The sequence below is a fragment of the Lycorma delicatula genome, chromosome 5 (genome assembly GCF_047948215.1).
Source record: "Lycorma delicatula isolate Av1 chromosome 5, ASM4794821v1, whole genome shotgun sequence".
In the NCBI taxonomy this organism is placed as follows: Eukaryota; Metazoa; Arthropoda; class Insecta; order Hemiptera; family Fulgoridae; genus Lycorma; species Lycorma delicatula.
In genome coordinates this window covers 94432274-94452785 of record NC_134459.1, presented here as the reverse complement: position 1 = coordinate 94452785, position 20512 = coordinate 94432274, and the positions used below count along the sequence as shown (strand labels likewise).

At 31.4% G+C, this 20512-nt stretch overlaps 1 protein-coding gene across 1 annotated transcript; it reads right to left on the bottom strand.

Annotated features, from left to right (window-relative positions):
• Positions 1 to 9305: 9305 nt before the first annotated feature.
• Positions 9306 to 16349, bottom strand: LOC142325214 (uncharacterized). The gene is made up of 2 exons (XM_075366667.1): positions 16223 to 16349; positions 9306 to 10203 (listed from the first exon to the last, which is right to left on the bottom strand). The coding sequence occupies exons 1-2, from the start codon at positions 16274 to 16276 to the stop codon at positions 9451 to 9453; spliced, it is 807 nt and encodes a 268-aa protein (XP_075222782.1). The 5' UTR covers positions 16277 to 16349; the 3' UTR covers positions 9306 to 9450.
• Between the last annotated feature and the right edge of the window lie 4163 nt (positions 16350 to 20512).

Here is a 20512-nt window from a genome sequence, read left to right as displayed (position 1 = left end):
ATCTTAATTTGTCTGTTTGTGATGACTTTCACGGCAGTAATCACAAACCAATTATTATTGGTTTCTGTGTGGACCATGAGGTTAAGATAAGGCCACGGAGATGGATTGTTGAAAGGGTGGACTAAAATGGATATCATAAAGCCTCCAATCACAGTATGATGATGGTGCGAACATCCTTAAGCAATATTCCTCTTTTACGTCCATGATACTTGAGACTGCCAGCAAATATATCCCACAAACATCGCGTAATCCTAAAAGTCCTTCTGTTCCATGGTGGAATGATGATTGCAAATGTGCTATTAGGAATCGACGGCGGGCACTACGCAAATTTAATAATAGACCTACAACTGAACATCTAAATTTGTACCACAGGGCTAGAGCGGTATGCCGTTGAGTCTTCTGGAACACTAAGAGGAGTTAATGGACGAAATATGTGAATACCATCCCACGCACTACTCCCACTCCCGGACAACATTCGGCTTTCCATGCTTTCACACCTTCCTAATTCGGCACTACAACAACTTTTGAATATTTTCAACGGTTTATTCTCTGAACAAGTCTTCTCACCTGGCTGATCAGAAGCATTTATTATACCAGTACTGAAACCTGGTAAAGACCAAACCAACCCCTCAAGCTACCGCCCTATATCATTAACAAGCGTTTTGTGTAAAATAATGGAGAGAATGGTAAACCGCAGGCTTACTTGGAGAAACATGGCTTTCTATCTCCAGAACAGTGTGGTTTTGGACAAGGACGATCTTCCATTGACCATTTAGTGTCACTAGAAACAGCCATACAAAACCCTTTCCTCAATCGCCAACACCTCGTCGCTATCTTCTTTGATATAAAAAAGGCGTATGACACAGCCTGGCGACGTGGTATTCTTAACACCCTCAAAGAATGGGGAATCAAAGGCAATATGCTTGCTTTTATCCGGGGATTCTTAAATCACCGAACAGCTCGTGTTCGGGTGGACGATAGATAGTTCGCTCTCAGATAGTGTCATCTTGGAGAATGGAGTGCCTCAAGGTAGTGTATTAAGTGCCACCTTATTTTCTGCAGCCTTGAACAGTATTACCAGATGTGTGCAAACTCCTGTTTCATGCTCTCTATTTGCAGACGATTTTGCTATTTACATTGCAAGCCGTTCAACACCCACAGCAGAGAGACTACTGCAGAACACTATATCTCACCTTGAAGCTTGGTCCAGGATTACTGGTTTCACATTTTCATCCGAAAAAACAAAATGTGTAGTTTTTTCTCGGCTACGAAACCCTTCTATTCCGCAAGTTTTTCTGAACGGAGAGACTATTACTATTTCTACCTACGTCAAGTTTTTAGGTTTATTTTTTGATAGCCGACTTACTTGGGTCAAACATATAAAAGAATTAAAAACAAAATGTTCCAAACTTCTAGATATGATGCGAGTCCTTACTAACACCAACTAGGGAGCCGATAGGTCATGATACATTTTTACTATTCGTTTGTTCGCTCCCGTTTAGATTATGGTTGTGTCGCCTACTCTTCAGCTCATCAAACCGTGCTTAAAATGCTGGATTGTGTACATCATGCTTTCCTTCGGCTTGCCACAGGCGCGTTTAGATCAAGTCCTGTCGCAAGCTTACTTGTAGACTGTGGTGAACCATCACTTTGGGATAGACGAGACCAGCTTTTATTATCTTATTTTGCTCGTCTCAGAGGACAGCCAAATCACCCGGTTCTTGAGTCAGTCTTTAGAAATCCTAATCTAGGAAAGTATGAGGACCATCCACGACGTACTGCACCTGTAGGTGTCCGTACCCGGCGTCTGCTGCAGCATATAATTGTTGATACACCGTCATTCTTTCCTATGTATCCTTGCTCATATCCTCCGTGGAGAATAAACCTTATAAATTTTACTTTTGACCTTACGACATACAATAAACAATCAACACTACCTATTGTCTTCCAGCAAATGTTTCAGTGTGTTCTCTCCAAGATGAAACCAGACGCGGTTGTATACACTGATGGATCGAAACAAAACGATACCGTTGGTTGTGCATTTGTTGTCAATGAAAGAACTTATATGTTTGGTCTACCCGGTATTACGAGTATGTTTACCACTGAACTATACGCTATAAATAAGGCTTTAAACATCATTAACCCTAAATATAGGAAAATTCTTATTTGCAGTTACTCGTGTAGTGCTCTCCAAGCCTTAAAAAACTTTTATTCCAAACATCCTATCGTCATTGAAATTTACAACGCAATCGCTGAGTTGAATAATGGCAACACAGAAGTAACTTTTTGCTGGGTCCCTAGCTACGTAGGGATTCCAGGTAATGAACATGCAGATTCCGCTGCCAAAGAAGCATGTAATCAGCCTCCTTTCACCAACCGAATTGCTACCTCTGATTTTATTAATTGTGTAAAACAATCACTGAGAGCGTGGTGGCAAGGTGACTGCACGGCTACCGTTGATAATAAACTCATACCGATTAAAGATTCTGTGTCACCACGGGACTCCTCATACAGAAAAACTCGGCGTGAGGAAGTAGTCCTTTGTCGATTGCGGATAGGACACACGAGGATCACACATGATTACCCGATGACAAGAGGACAAGCACCCCTATGCGCACGATGCAACTGCCCCATGTCTGTGCACCATATACTCGTGGATTGCATATGTTATGCGGCGTTGCGTCGTAAATTTAATCTACCCAGAAACATCCGTGGTGTCTTGTGCAATGATAATGAAATTTTAACCCAGTTGTTTATATTTCTGCGTAGTGCTGGGTTAATGCAAAAAATTTAATATCGTTGCGTATATTTTTTAATGCTGGAAGAGTTTTTAATAAGTTTCTTTTTTTCTGAGTTTTTTATTTTTTTATCCGATTAGGAGCCTTTACACTCCTTATCGGAATTTTTTAAATTTTATATAGTTATGTTTTTAATATTTTAAAGACTGTCTGTGATATTAGTTGTATGATTTTAGTAATGTTAGTTTTAAGTTTTATTTCACCTTTTTAATTTTTATTTGTAACCTAGTTTTAATTATATAATTTGTGTTAGTTTTAAATTTTATTTAATTTTGTTATTTTAGTTTTTAACCTAGTTTTAAGTTTTATATTAGACCCTTTATGGTTTTTAGTTATCCAAGAATGGGCACTTTACACCCATCTTGGACTTTGTAAAATTTTATTTACTCTTGATTTTATATTAGTTTTTACCTGTGATATTAGTTGTAAGTTTTATTCATCTTTTAGAATAGTTTTAAATCCTTTTATTTTTTTATATTAAAAACAGATTCCGGGCGATGATAACGCGCAAGCGTTTTTCGCCCTCAAAAAAAAAAAAAAATTCTCCAAGATATTTGAAACGATCGACTCTCCTGATATTCCCTCCTTTTGTTTTTATTTCTTTCTCCTTGTGATGTCGCTATTCCATGTATTCCGTCTTCTCGTAAGAATCTGTAGTCCTGTCCTTGTGGCTATTTCCTCTAGTAACTCTCTATCGATTCTGTAGCCTCTTCAACATCTTTTGTAATTATTGCTATATCATCTGCAAAGGCCAAACAATTCACTTTTATTTGGTTTTTACCGGCTCCTAGTCGTAATTCTTTTAATCCGTTTTCCTCTTTCTTCTTCCGCCATTCCCTTATTGTTTTCTCGAGGATTAGATTAAACAATATTGGCGAAAGCCCATCTCCCTGCCCCAATCCCGTTTTAACTTCAAAGGGCTCTGATATTTCTCCCATAAATTTTATTTTGGACTGCGTATTTATCAACGTTTGTCCTATTAATGTTTGCGTCTTCCTGTCTACTCCGAATTTCTTGAGCGTTTCCATCATTGACTGTTTGTCTATCGAATCGTATGCCTTCTTGAAATCTACAAATGTTACTACGGTGTTAATACCTCTCAATGATCTTAGTCTTAATATATTTTTTAAATTGAAGATTTTTTCCACGCACGATCTTCCTCTTCTGAACCCTCCTTGATTGTCGACTTGTTCTTCGAGTCGAGAAAGTAATGCCTTCGAAAATATTTTATAACCTACTGGAAGCAGGGAAATTCCTCTGTAGTTGTTTGTGTTGGATCTATCACCTTTCTTGTGTAGTGGGTGTATCAGCGCTGTCTTCCATTCATCTGGTAGTGTTTCTGTTATCCAGATTTTTAAACCTTTTTTGAATTTTCTCAGCCATAATCTGTCCTCCATGTTTTATCATTTCGGATATTATTCCATTTTCTCCTGGTGCTTTGTTGTTCTTTAATTGTTTTATCAGTATAACTATATAACTTATTTCAAGTTGGTTGATATTAACCTAAGATTGAATAATTTGCAGAAAGCTATCAGTCTTTCGCCATTCTTGTTCGTCCTTTGATGTGCTGGAAAGTCTCCTACCAGTCCCCTGAATTTTCGTTCTTTTCCTATGTGAGCATTCAGTGATGGTGGTTTGGAATCTTCTTTTTTCTTCTCGCCATACTTTAGGAATTGCAGTCTTTCTTCTGATTCATCACAGTTTAATAATTTGTCAAAGAATCTTGCCAATATCTGGCAGTTCTGTTTATTATCTAGGGCAAGTTTGCCATTTTCATTTCGGAAGCAGAGTCCTGATGGTTGATATCCCCTCAGCTGGTCCTTGAAGACCCTGTAGAAGTCTTTAGTATGTTGTTTGAAGTCGTCAATATCTTCCAGAATCTCTTTATCCTGATTTTTCTTGACTCTTCTAATAATCTTGATGGTATTCTTCCTCTAGTTCCTAAAATTAGTCCATTTTTCTATAGTCCTATCTGCCAGCCATAATTTCCATAACTTTGCATGTTCATTTACTGTTCGATCACATTCATTATTCCACCATCTATGCTTAGATTTTCTACCAGGTTCTGCCAGTTCTTCTGCTGCCTTGGTCATGGCTATGGCTTCTTCTATTTCGTTCCAGTTGTTTCTCATTTTTTAACTTTTCAGGTTTTCTTGGTATTTTTCAACTTTCAATCCTTCTTTCTTTCCTGTTTAGCCTCTGGTAATTACCGTTCAGATAATACTTCAGAGATGAGGATGATATGTATGAGTGTAAATGAACTGTAGTCTTGCACATTCTCAGTTTGACCGTTCCTGAGATGTGTGGTTAATTGAAACCCAACCACCAAAGAACACTGGTATCCACGATCTAGTATTCAAATCTGTGTAAAAATAACTGGCTTTACTAGGACTTGAACGCTGGAACTCTCGACTTCCAAATCAGCTAATTTGGGAAGACGCATTCACCACTAGACCAACCCGGTGTTTTTCAACTTTCAATCCTAATTTGTCCATGTCTAACCCTGGCTTTCTGGGAGGGCAAGCAGCAGGTTTATTAGGATGAAACTTCACTTTTATTTCCGTAAGGTAATGGTCTGAATCTATGTTAATCCCTCTCTTTACTTTTACGTTTAAGATTTCTTTCTTGTTTCTTGCAGTTATCGCTACATGGTCCAGTTGAAATTCACCTAATTCAGGGTTGGGTGATGTTCATGTCTTCTTTTTCTGTCTTAAGGACATGTTCATGTCTTAAGGCTTTCAAGTTGGTTGATATTAACCTAAGATTGAATAATTTGCAGAAAGCTATCAGTCTTTCGCCATTCTTGTTCGTCCTTTGATGTGCTGGAAAGTCTCCTACCAGTCCCCTGAATTTTCGTTCTTTTCCTATGTGAGCATTAAAGTCCCCTACTAAAATCTTTACATGGTGCTGAGGGATGTTCATAGAAGTTTCTTCTAACAGGCTCCAGAATTGTTCGACCTTATTGGGATATTTTCTGTTGTCTCTATTTATTGGTGCATGTGCATTTATTATTGTATAGGCTTTGTTGCCTGATTTGAAAGACATCGTTGAAATTCTTTCTGATGGTGAAGACAAGTCGATGATCGATTCGGTGATGTTTCTCTTCATTATAAACGCTGTTCCTAAGATAAGATGTAGGCTCCTGCATTGTTTTTTATCACTGTTTGCCTTTAAAAATTCTGTAGTTTCCGGTGTCCATTGGCAATTCATCCCTGAACCTTGTCTCTTGTAGAGCCAGTATATTTATTTTTTGCCGATCTAGAGTGTCCGTTAGTTGTTTTAGTTTCCCTGTCTGCATTAGAGTGTTGATATTTAAAGTCCCCAAAAGATGTTTCTTCTTGGTTTTTAGTCTTATTTGTTGTGTTGTTTGTGTAGTCATCAGTAATGTAGTTCCGGGAAGCTCCGACACTTCCGAGCATGAGGTTCCGGGCTCTCCAGAATCCGATGGCCCAGTGACACTGCTAACGGCAGTGGAGGATTCCTGTTTCCAGTTACCTCCTGGAGTAGTAACATTTTGTATAGACATTGCCATCATGCATTTTAGTTTAAGGTATGGTGGAGTGAAAGGGTTTCCCCTGACACTCATTGTTCGAACTAAGGTTGTAAGCCCTAGAGCATTCTTCTGCTTTAGTTCAGAGAGATCATTAACACTCTCCTATCCAGGCGCACCACATGGAGGCTTGAACGTCAACTTGTTCCCTTAGTGAAATGCGTAAACATTTCGGGACCTTTCCGTTCCGGAAGATTGATGCCCTTATTATATATATATATATATTTTTAAAATCAATTCTTTTAAGAATCATACTCCTCTGTACTATAAACAAATATATTTATTTTATTAGGTTAACCAAAGTACAGCACATCTAAAGTAGAATGACGTACCTTATTCCACTATATATGCAGGAGCATGTTTGTGATGTACCCGCACCATTAGCTGCATTATATATTCATCTCAAATTACATTACAAACTTTTTAAAATATAATTTGTTTAAAATTTGAAACCTTTAATTTTTTATTTAAAATTTTTATTCAATTAAATAAAAATTTAAAACAAAATTTAAAAATATGAAAAATTAATTAAGATTAACATTAAAAATTAAATTGTGAAAATTTTTACCTATGTAAAAATATGATGTCAAGGCATAAAATCAAATTAAAATTAAAAATCCCCATTTAACTGAACTTACTTTACTATACTGAAGTAGGAGTATAGTAAAGTAAGTTCAGTTAAATGGCAACATGCATAATAGCTTTACTTAAAATTATTTTTATTTGGTTTTATTTTTTGACATCATATTTTTACATATGTAAACATTTTTACAATTTAATTGTTAATGTTAATTTTAATTAATTTTTTATATTATTAAATTAACGGAATAAAAGTTAAAAAATAAAAAAAATTAAAAGATTAAAGTTTTTAAATTTTAAATAAAATAAATTCATGATATGTTATTATATTTTACAAAGTTTGTAAAGTAATTTGAGATGAATGTATAATGCAGCTGATGCAAGTAAATTGTGAAAGCACTCCTGCATATATAGTGGAATAAGGTAAGTCATTCTGTTTATTCTGTACTTTGGTTGATGTAATAAAATAAATATATATATATAGGAAAAATACAATTACATATTGAAGAGGACTGATCATTTGTAATAAACAGAAAACATAAAAGAATTATTTCTGCAAATAAAATCTGTAATTAAATAATATCAATTAGTCTTAATGTAAAACATTAATTCTGTATTAAGATTTTAAGAATTGGTAAATTTTGAGGACTTTTGACTTCAAAAAGTGTTTTCAAAAACTTAGTGTTTGTGTTTATTTCTGTCAGAGCAGTTTTGCTATATCTTACCTCTTAACTGTTGCATTATTTTTTACAACATTTTGAATTCTTTGTCAGGACGACCCAACTTTTGACCATTACTTATGTTGTGTGCCATAACCATAGTGCTTAGATAAAGAGTATCATCGTTTTTTTTATCCAAACCATAGTTTAAATAAAAATTGTGTCATTTGGATTCTTTATTGTCACACTATTAACAAATTATGAAATATTCAAACAAAAAAAAAAAAAACAGTGATACTTCAACATTTTTTAAGGAATAAATTAATCATAAGAATATGAATTTATCAAAATTGTTGTCATTCATAGAAATAAAAATTCCTTTCTTAATGCTCAACACTCAAAATTATGATGTAGTTAATAAATATGATAAAGTAAAGTAAGGAATTCATTAATTAGCTGCACTTTTTATACCAGCATTTCTTATAGCTATTATAATAAATATTATTATAGTAATAATATTTACTATACAGCCAGTCCCTCTGGTTAACAGAGAATGATGTTATATGAGAGCTGATTACAAACAATATACTTTAGCTTAGTAAAGGAGGCAGATGGAAATTAAATGATTTTCCTTTTTGTGCTGGCATGAACCTAATCATTTCTAGAGAATGATGGCTATTTTCTTGGTGACACATCTCAAACTTAAGCTATTTGATATTTATTTGTTAAATATATATGATGGACAGACTAAATTGGAGGTTTAAATGATTTAGATGTTTTTAAATTAACACTTTTTATTGGAATTGCTGAAAATGAAACTATTTGTTTGCATTACAAGTTTGTTTTATAATAATTTGTAAGTACTGTTTATTTGTTATTTAATATTTATGTTATTATTTTTTTATTATTTATATAATTTCTTAATTATTCTTTTATCACAGTGTCTGCTGATCATAATTTTTTAGTGATCAAAATAGGCATCTAGATCATATTTTTAAGCAATATTTTTTTTTTAGAAAGTAAGATATGCTTACTTTCCAAATAAAAATATCATGTGAGCTGTACACCTCAATAACAATGTAATTATCAGTATACACTACTTCTTGTTAAAGAAAACATTTGTTATAACTTGTTAATTGTTATTTCTGACTTTTTTATACAAACAAATTTCAGCTTGTGTATTTTTTTAGGTTTCTGAATTTTATTAATTTCTTTTTTTACCTAACAGCATTCAATGCAAATGGAATGATCCACATTTTGTTTAAAATTGCCTCCTGTGAAAACTTAATCCAGTTAATATCTACTGAATTATTAGTTAATTTTATTTATAAGTAAAATATTATTTAACATCTATAATGTGAATGAATCAAATTCCTAGGATGCTTCACATGAAGTGATTTGTATTAGCAATTTGGATGAGTCAAACTAGGATTATTTTTTTTTAAATTGGCAGACAAAATTAGGTTTGAAATTATGGACAAACAATTCTGGTTCTGTTTTTGCATAATTGTAATTAATTTAAAATGTGTGTTGTCAGTACTTCATTGATATACTTGGTGTGAATTGTAACTGGTAATACATTTTATATTTTTTTACATGTTTTTGTGTCACGGGTTACAATTATCTGGTGAGAAGTTAGAAGTAATATACTTTTATTATTTGTTACCTTTTTTAATAGAAAATCTATTAATAGTTTTAGGTTAAATGAAAAAATAGATCTTTATAATAAAAAATTTTAATAATTTTTAATAAAAATAATACTTTTAATAATAAAAATCTTGAAACAATTTTTGTTGATAAGGAAATCAGGATCATTGCATTTAATTTTTGTAATGAATTATTTATTGACTGAAGAATGGTATCTTCAACCATCAATTACGCCTTTCACCTTGTTTTGTAATGGACCAGTACCAAAGTTTAATAAACCTTTCAATGCAGTGATAAATGGGTTAGTTGTGCTGGTAGAAATTCCATATGTTGTACCTACATTCAAACCTAAATTTGATTTATTTAATGCACTTTGACCAGCTGCCAATCCATTCTTAAGAAGATTTGCATCAAAATCCAGTTTCTTTTTTAATACTTCTTTACCTAAATTTAAAGAATCTTGAAGTTGAATTGGAAATTGATCAATTGGGCTTTTAGAAGTTTCATCTTTATTATTATCGATGTTTAGTGTGTTTGATGAACTTTGTCCAACTGCTAATCCAGTCTTCAAAAAACCTGGTATAAAATCATTTTTATTGTTTAATCCTTCAGTATTTTGAAATGCACTGGTTAGTTTATAAACCGGACTGTTAGAAGTTGCATCTTTCTCATCTTCAGTTGTATCAATTGTTAGTGAATTCAATGCATCTTTTGCTGTATTAAATGCATTTTGCCCAGCTGCTAATCCGTAATTGAGAATCCCTGCATCAAAATTCAATTTATCTTTTAAGGCTTCAGTACCTAGATCTATAGCACCATTTGCTTCACTGGAAAGTACTCCAGCAGTACTGATGTAGTCTTTAATTACAGAATTACCGTCATTTGTAATATCAGTTTCGCCTTTTATTCCTAGTCCTGCTGGTATAGATATTGATCCACCAACTTGGAAGGCTTTGACATTATGCTCAAACTATAAAATAAATGTGATTATTTTACATGATTATAAAAATATACCTTACAAAAATAATTATTGTATTGTAATACCTTAATTAATCATATGATTGATGCTTTCAATTATATGATTTATTTAATCTGTAATAATAAAATAAAATTTCTTATAATATGGTATCATAATCCTGTTTTTAAGGTTTAACTTATTCTACAAACATTCTTAGTAGAAAATCTTATAATGCAAATGGAAAATAAGAACTTTCTTTAAATGAAAGACCTGAGAATGGATTTCAGATGTGATCTGAAATCCATTAACGCCATTGAATGTACATTGAGGCCCCTGCTTACAATCTTTATCTATATGGCCGGCCTTATCATACATAAAACAATCGCCACTTCTATCTGCGCCATTACAGAACTTGGCCCTGTGGCCTGGACTCCAGCATCTAAAGCAGAATTTGTTGGAGGTAAGCTGCGTCACCCGACAAGCCACTCATCCATCTGCTGTCTGATAGGTGTGTTTGCCCATCAGACAGCATTTTGTCCGCAAGGAGGGGCGACACAGCTAACATTACTACTTGCGTCGTTCAAGGTCTGTGTCAGTGGTCCCATCATTGATCACCCGCCTTAGATCCTCACTCGCCCAAGCCATGTTCTGCTGCAGACTCCTGTCTGATGTCTGTGAGGCCACATTCGTGACGATGTTGTAAGTCTCTGTGACCTCATCCATTATGTCCAGTTGTGCTGGCTGCCTCGTCTGAGGGCCCACAGGTGTATTGTCAAGCACATCTTTAAACATTTTCACTATATGGGCAATACCTTCCATATTGTGGAAGCAGACCTTTATTTCCAGCTTAGTGATCATGTTTTGGTGGACAGGTATGCTCAGTTCTTTGACATACCAGAGTAAAACTTAAGTATTAAACACCAAACACTTCTTCTGTTTCTGAAAGTCTGCACTTGCACCACCCTCTGGTTTCGTTTCTTTTATAAATTTCTGGTTTCTTCTTATGAATTTATAAATACATAAATTGTCTTGTTCTTCTTACTCTTTTGTAAAAGTAAATAAATATGTATATTCAGCTAGCCTATTTTATCAGCTGGTATTTTATTTTAGTAATTCATTATTATTAATGCATTGTTCAGTCTAAATTTACATATCTTTTTGTTAAAATACACATTCATTAACTTATATCTTCAACAATGTAATATACAGATTAAATTAAATGTTAAACATGAAATGATCATTATGACTTATTAAAATATATATATTTAATCATCAACTGAATTACTTTTATTTATCAAAATTATGAACCAGCAAAGTTAATGTATAGAATAAATTCACCTAACTGAGGTATTGCAGCACCAAGGTGATTTTTATTTGAACAGTTTGTCCCTGACTTTCAGGACTTAGTTTTAGAGAGCAGTAAAATATTCACTCAATGACTTAACTATTCTTCCTGCTGTACATTTGTAATGTCAACTTGATTTTATAATACATAGTTACAATTCTGTAAGATGTGGATCAACTTATTCATGAATTTGTGAACTGTGAAAAATTATACATCACATAATATCTACAGTAATGTTAAGAAATGGTAGTAGTATCAGTTCTATAATGATATATAATAACATGTTACAATAATTTTGACGAGAAAAAACAATTTTATATGTACAGCTTTATTAAATATATGTATAAAATAATTAAAGAATTAAAAAGATTGTTGTAATCATACATTTTTTCTAACTTTTTAAAAGAACCTTTTATTTAATGTTATGATATGAAGAGTAATTTATTATAAAAAACAGCTTCCTTATCTTCTGACTAACTATTATATTATTGCTGACTCAATGTTTAGTTACAGGAAATTCTAGAATTCAGAAACTAAAAGAACAGAATAATTTGTATAGAAAGGTGTGGTTCACTAGCAGTGTGATAAATGGCTAATATATGTTTTTAATTTTTTGAAATAAAGATAACAAATATAATAATTAATTGCTTGTATAATGGTATAACAAAGAATTAAAATAAGTTAAGCCACCAGATAAAAATTATTCATGGAGAGGAAGTAGTTAAAAAAATTAGAATGCTTTTGTTATAAGGCTTCAATTTTTGCTAAAAAAGGAAATTTAGGAGTAGAAGTTAAAACTAAAGATTATTTATACTGAAGCTTGGTTAAGCAAAAAAAAAAAAAAATAAATAAATAAAAAAATAATTTTATTGGTATTAATGAGCATACTTTATTTATGAACAAAAACCTGATATAAACAAAAAGACTTTGAGTGTTGAATCTCTTAATAATTTATAAATTAGGATTTGAACCTTATTTTAATAAAAGTACTAGAATCAGAAGTAATTTTAATGAATCATGCATAGACAACACTTATTAAAAACTCTTTTAAGCGTAGTTATAAGATTACTGATCATTATTCTTTATTTTAAAATATTAATACTGAAATATTATCTAAATCTTTTAATGACTTTTTTCCTTATATTGATTTAAAAAAATTGTTATTATTAAGATAAGCTTTAGCTTGGGAAGATGTATATTTTTTAGATAAAGTAAATGAAGAATATAATTATTAATTGATTTAATTTATTTTCTCCAACCAGTTTTCCTGCTGCTGGGTCTGATGAGTGTGTATATAGGCAAATGCAATTATCACAACCAGCTTCTCAGGCCTGACATAGCTGCAGACGTAGTCCGTGTAAGACAATGTAAGTATAAACTTATCAGTAATCATTTAGTCTGGAACAGACTCAGGTCAACCTCTGCTGAGATATGTGGTTAATTGAAACCCAACCAACAAAGTACATGGTATCCACAGTCTATTAATATAATTAATAAAAAGGAATGGTTATATGAAAAATATAGGGGAAAAAAGATATTTCTCTAAAAACTATATACCAAATCCTACTAAACTACTGAACAAGCTATTGAAAGAAGCAAAAAGTAAATTTGAATGAAATAAAGTTACTAAGCTACAGAATAATCCATTTATGGATTATTGTATTGGATTTATGTAAATTAGAAATTAGAAAAAATAAAGAATCTAAAAATGTACAAATTGATAAATTAAAATGTCTTATAAGTAATGAGCTGATTGAAACTAATAAAACATTAGGTGATTATTTCAACAACTTTTTTTGTAATGTAGGTAATATGATTATAAAAAACATTAATGTTACAATTTAATAGAAAGCATATGAGTAAAAGTAGAACTAACGTTAAGTCTTTGTATCTTAGACCTGTAAAAAAATGTTAAAATAATTAATAAATTGAAAAATAAATCAGATGGGGTTGATAGGATCATACTTCTGTGATAAAAGTATTAAGCAATAGTATTAAATTTATTGATGCTGTAATTTATTTATAGAATTAAGCTACTATACTAGTATATACCCAGATCAGTTGAAAATGGCCGAGGCTATACCAATATTTCAAAATTTTGATAAAACTAATCCTGGAAATTATAGACTATTTCTCTTGTCTCTAATTTTGGAAAGATATATGAAAATGTATTAAATAATAGAATTTTGAATTTCCTGAATAAATATTAATATTCTCTCTAAATTACAATATGGTTTTAGAAAGGTTATTGGAACTTAAGTTGCCATTGTTGGCAGCCAACATCATCACCAAAATCTAGGTAAGAGTAAACCTACAGCTGCTACATTTTTTGATCTGGCTAAAACTTTTGAAACTGTAGATCATAAAATTTTAATTGAAAAACTTGAAAAAAACTGGTACCAGAGGTTTACTTCTTCAGTTACTTCAAAACTATCTGTTGAATAGAACACAGTGTGTTAGATTAATGGAATAAAAAGCACCCTACAAGATTTGAATACTGGTGTTCCTCAAAGAACCATATTTGGGCCTTTATTATTTATGTTAATGATATATTTAAACTAAAATCCTGATTGTAAAATTTTATCTTATGCTGATGATACAGTTACAATAAGTTATGGAGATTCTTGATTTGAAGTTTGTAATAAATTGGAAAAACGACTTACTGAATTAAAAATGTGGTTAGATTCTAATAAGTTAGCTCTAAATGTAAGTAAGACTGTCTGTTTAAATTTTTGTAATCATTATGGCTGTATTCCTACTGATTTTAATGTTATCAGCAATGAATTTGTTTAAATAAAATGTTACACAAACTATATAGGTATTAATGAATAAAATTTCAGATGTGACTGTGAAATTAAAAAAAAATACAATGTACCATTTTCGTATTATCTAGACTTAGCAATATTCTTATAGTTCAAAATTTATTTACTATTATGCGTGGAATTTATTACAGTATTGTTAGCTGTGGTATAATAATTGCATAGGGGTCAACTAATAAAAATCAAATAAAACAATTAAAAACTATACATAACAAAATAATAAAAATTCTTAAAAAATCAAATAAAAATAACAAATTACTACTTAACTTATTTGAAAAATATTGGAATCTTTGACTTATATTACAGTGAAATAGCCCTAAACTAAACTATATAGATGCTTGTAATTTCTCTAATATGAGATATAAATCCATTCAGTTATTGAGAATATATAAAGAAATTGGCAGAGATAATCATAAATACATTGCTATGCTTTATTTTAAGCTGCCTCTTGAAACTAAAAGTCTAGTATCAAGAGATTATAAAAAAATATTAAGAAAGATTATAAAACAAGTGAATAGAAGGTTATAGCTATGAATTAAGGCTATTTCACACTGATGAATATTTAAATGACTATATTGGTTGATATCATTATTTTAATTTTTAAGTTATTGCATTTTTTTTTTTTTTATTTCTTATTTCTTGTATTATTATTATTATTTTTTTATATTTTTATATCTGACTGCATACAGATGTCTTGGCATCTCTGCAGAGTACTGTTGATGCAGTGTCTCTTCACTGTGTTATTATGAAATCAGGTATTAAATAAATAAATAGTATAGAGAAGCATTAGTAAAATCAATAGAACAAAAATTATTATTTATAAGGTCATTTTGAGGAGTGTGGTGATGATACACACTGAATAGAGTTCTGTCTGCACAATGTTCTATATTGATCAAATGAGACAAGGCTTCAAATAACAATTTATCAATGGCAGAACGGAGTCAAAACAATGACAACCTTGTTCTACATATAGACAAAAAAATTTTCATTTTAAACTCTTGAACGTTGTGAAATGAATGAACACATGAAAAATTTAATGGTACACTAAACAAATGGCTAATTCAAATCCCAGCCCACTTTTCAGCTGACTGATGCTAAGTTGGGAACAACAGGGTCAGTCACTGAAGGTGGCCACAAAGGTGATTGAAAATATTTTTAGTAAAGTTATGAAAAAATCTTATTTTAAAAATTTAGTTTGGTTTAAAACGACAGCTGTTTATTTTAATAATAATAATAATTTTCACTTTCAACTGTCAAGAACAAACATATAGCAAAGAGGGGTATGAATAGTTGATATTGTTTGTTCATGTAGTGAAAATGGGTAACAGTATTGTTGAATGAAGGCCATTAAGGGATAGTAAATAGAGCAAAAATCAAAAGGGGGACAACTGGTAGAAGCATCATACAATGCACATAGAAACATGAAAAGGTATATGTTGCAGCTACAAGACACTGTTGGTGGAGGCAGATGGTAAAATATATTACATATTTGAACAATTATAGTAATTTATGCTACACTATTTAATGTCATTTGTATTTTTTTATGGTACACACATGCATATATTTGGTTGCAGAAAACAGCAGCATTGAGGACTTACAATAATAAAATGCCAACTGAAGAATCATAGTAATCTATTTATTTGTTCATTTAATCAGTACATTCTGGTGCCCATCATCATAATTTTTTCTGAGGAATGACAGAGAAAGAATAGAGAAAAATGTCTCAACTATACTAAGAAATTGAATCCAAAGCCATTTCATGAGAAATTGGCATGCTAGTAATTTCAACTTCTCTTATAAAAATTGGAACTTCCTTGCCATAATTAAAATCTCTTTATGTCAATAAATATAAAAAAATTGTACTAGCCTGATATAGAAGAAATGTTGAACAAATTAAAACAAGTTTTTTGCTTTCAAACATTACTTATGAACTCTGCAAAGTTTCTCTAATATAATGGTGTAGTTAAAAGTTAAGAAATGAAAGGAAGGTAAATCTGTGCTTATTTTATATATCAGTTTCTTGTCTTACTTAAACTATATTTCATAATTTAATAAAAGAAATTATTTACACAAAATATAACTTATTATAAATGAATCTATTTTTCAGAGTAAGTTTGATACATTTGTCTAGAATGTACGCTAGTTGTTTATGAGTTTTGTCGTATAAGTTATTAGTCTTTGAAAAACAAATTTATTTATTTTGAATTTACTACTCAGGTTACCTTGAATTAGATTAATGTTAATAATAGAATGTAAAAAGGAGAATATTGCACATACAGGTCTACACAAAACAAAGGGTTAAGACAATAGGTTAGTTGTAAAGTTGTTTCAGAATTGATTTATATATATTTTAGTTCATTTGTTATTCTTTTTATATTGCCTACTCATTATGAGAGTTCATATTCATATTTGATCAGATGTTTTATTAACCTAAGAAGTTTTTTGTTTTATTTCTATTGTTTATATTTAGATAATAATCCTTATTAACAGATGTTATATGTCGTTATTGTTTAGCAGATACTATCAGATTTGGTAAATGCTAACTTCTTATTAAAATTTTATCTGATTTCCTCAAATTGCACTCCTATTTTGTTTTTTATACTATAAAAATCTGATGTGAACACCACATGACTTACTTGTGTGTTTATTAAATTAAATGTACACATTTAAAAAAAATGAAAAGTACATAAAATTTTATTTCAATAATAACTTATGATATTTTTTCATATTTTTTTTATTGTTATTATTGAATTATTACTTATTGTAAAATTAAGTTTTCTTTGCAATAAGCATTTTTATTGTAAATTTTTTTTATAAATAGAGGTTAATAATTATTAATAAATCAACATAGTTAAATTAAAAAAAAAAAAAAAAGTTAAAAATAGACGAGATGAAGTCGGGTTTGAACTGATGTGCCTTTCCCTTGTAAGATCCAAATATTTCATTAAGTAAAATTTTATTTGGCTATAATTCTGGAACCAATGAAACTAAGTACCACTTATGGTATATCGTTGAAAAGCTCTCAATGATGGCTTATCACTGCAGTTAAGAAAAAGTCCAAAATCAAAATTTTTGTATTTTGGGCTTTTTTGAACACTTTTGGTCCAATTGATTGCAATCAAAAGGGGAGGTGCATAAGTAGATGTTACAATAGTCCTAAATTCAAAATTTCAACATCCTATGGCTATCGTTTTTGAGTTATGTGAGATACATACGTACAGACGTCATACCAAATCTAATCAAAATGTATTCAGGGATGGTCAAAATAGATATTTCTGTTGAAATCTGAAAATCAAAATTTTTCATGATCACAATACTTCCTTTACTTTGTATAAGGAAGTAAAAATGTGAGCACATTCAACAAAAACCAACATACCACGCATTTTGATGCAAACAAATTTAATATTTTTTTAAAAATTAAAATAACTTTAGAAGTATTCAATTATGTTTCATTCATTTTATCTGGGTAAAAGTACAGTTTCAATTTAAAATACGGCTGGAAAGGTATAATCTGTTTTTAAATGAACTGCACAAAATTCTCAAAACATAAAAATTCTGAAATTTAATTTTGAAATTAATAAGAAATAAAAATTATTGATTAATGAGATGAACATAACATAGTTTATGGTGCTCCAGAACCACCGACAGGTATAATAAAACTGAATTCAAAAACAGTGAGCAGGGTTTCATCTGGCACCATTCACAGTTTTAAAAAACATGTTAATTTTCTTTTTGAGAAATTGTTATTAACATTTAAAAAATTTTTATTTTGTGTTTTGTTGAGCAGAAAATGTTTATTTAACTTAATATAGGCATTCATTTTTTATTAAAACTTGAATATAAATATGTTTTATGAACTTTTATGCATAAAATAATTTAAATAATTATTTCATTGACTTGTGTACGAAGGTGGTAAAAAGAGGGGGGAGGTAAAAAGGTTAGATAGCATATTACTTTTTTTCATACATGTAAATTGTAATATTTTATTTGTGTAATGATTGTGTGATGAAATTATGTACTTCGTTAAGTAATTTTTAAATTAACAGAATGAATATGCAACAGATTGTAAATCCATTAAAATTACTTTAAGAGGAGAAGCGGAAGTTAATTGCCATCCATAAAAACGTATGAATCATATTTTGACATGGCTGGTACTAATTTAGGAATATTAATACTTTCAAATTTTTTCTGTTCATTGACACTGAAAGAATGTCTTAACACTGTATCATAAGCACTAATTCCTTCTTGATTATTTCATGTTGGTGTAAGTAAACCGAACTCCCTTAACCTAATGACAATATCTTCAATCTCAATGAGACTTCTATTCAATATCTCATCTGAAATTGTACTCTCAACATGATTGGTTTGATGTCGGATTTGATATAAAGTATCATTACAAAAACCTTTTGGAACATCTTCCACAATACATTTGGTTGGGCAGGATGACAAAAAACTAATATAATTCCAAATAATTCTCTCAATTTAGGTGAAGACTGACAGATAGAAGCATCAGCAAGTAATGATTATCATTTTCCAATAAGCCAAGTGCATTGCCAGCAGCTTTATATGTTTAGTGTAGCATACCATCAATAGTTTCCAAGTAATCAAAAGATGTAGGTACTTTAACACTATGTAATAACATACGCAGATGAAAGCATTCACTTTGGTTTGAATAAATTGTATACACTCTACCCAGAGCAGCATCCTTTTTGATTTCAGGAAATCCTTCGATGTCAGTTCTGCTAAACTTGTTATTATTATAGATGTAATAATAAAAGCACTTGCCTTCTCAAAAAGGAAACGCTGATCAACCCCCGTATATTTTGAAACGCCATTTGACAAAACCGTAAACAAAAAAAATGAAAAAAGTGTTACGATTCGCATTGGTGGTAATGAAAAACATAAGTGTAGTGTTATGCTTTGCATTACTTCTGATGGTTCAAAATTACCTCCGTACATTGTTTTTCAAAGAAAAACTCTTCCTACCGTACAGGTAAATGGAGTTATTGTCAGAGCAAAGGAATCAGGTTGGATGGACGAAACCTTAATTTTAGATCGAATCAGGTGTGTATGCCAAAAGCGATCAGGAGATTTACTTAATAAAAAAAATACCGGTATGATAGTAATGGATAGTTATCGGAGGCATACGACTGATAAAGTGAAAGACATTTTAAAAAAGGGTATTACAGACAAAGTAATAATTCCAGGCGGATTGACATCTATTTCTATTGCAACCACTAGATATCTGCATTAATAAACCGTTCAAATCTGCATTAAAACAACTGTACAGTAAATGGATGGCTGATGAAAATTTCTTTCTCACGCCTACAGGAAGAATCAAACGCCCAGATTTTAACCGGATTTGTGTTTTGATAAAAGACACTTGGGAAGGTATTTCCACGGAATTAGTAAGGAAAAGTTTAAAAAATGCGGAATATCTAATGAACTTGATGGTAGTGAAGACGATCACCTTTGGCAGAGCGACATGGAGACTACCGCTAACTCTTCTACAGACATTGGACGGTGACAGTGATTAATTAAGGATAATAGAAACCAAAATGAAGTCTTTCAATTGTAAAGAAACTGTAAAGCCATTGATAACAATGTAGCTTCCTGATGACATCTTGATGTAAAACAAAAGTTCTGATCAGAAGAAAGTAGAAAATAAGCCAAAGGGCCATGTCCCTTTGTGTGAAATATTGGATGGTGGTGCATAGAAAGTGACTGCTTCGTAGTCTGCTAAGGAGGCTCCCGCCTCCTGCAACCGAGGTGGCAACTAAACCACAGAGGCCACCAAAAACCAGATAGAGGGGGCTTGTGTCCCCCCCACCCTAGGACGGTGACTAGTGCGGCTCCTGTGTCAGGGATCTTCCAGGTTCCCGCCTCTCAATCGGCGTCTGGTTCAGGCGCCGATCCATGTCCGTCGTCGTCCGTGGCTTCGATGGTTTCCGATTCGGAGACCATCGAAGCTGACATTCTTATATAACACAAGCTGTTCGTAACATGGAAAAGAAGAGGAAAAAAGAATGCCCAAAAAGGCAAACAAAGACCATAAATTAATTAAAAATCAGCGAGTCGATTCTTCAGTGGAACATTAATGGATGTTTGTCAAACATCCATGAGCTCCAGCGCTTGGTACATGATGTAGACCCAATTT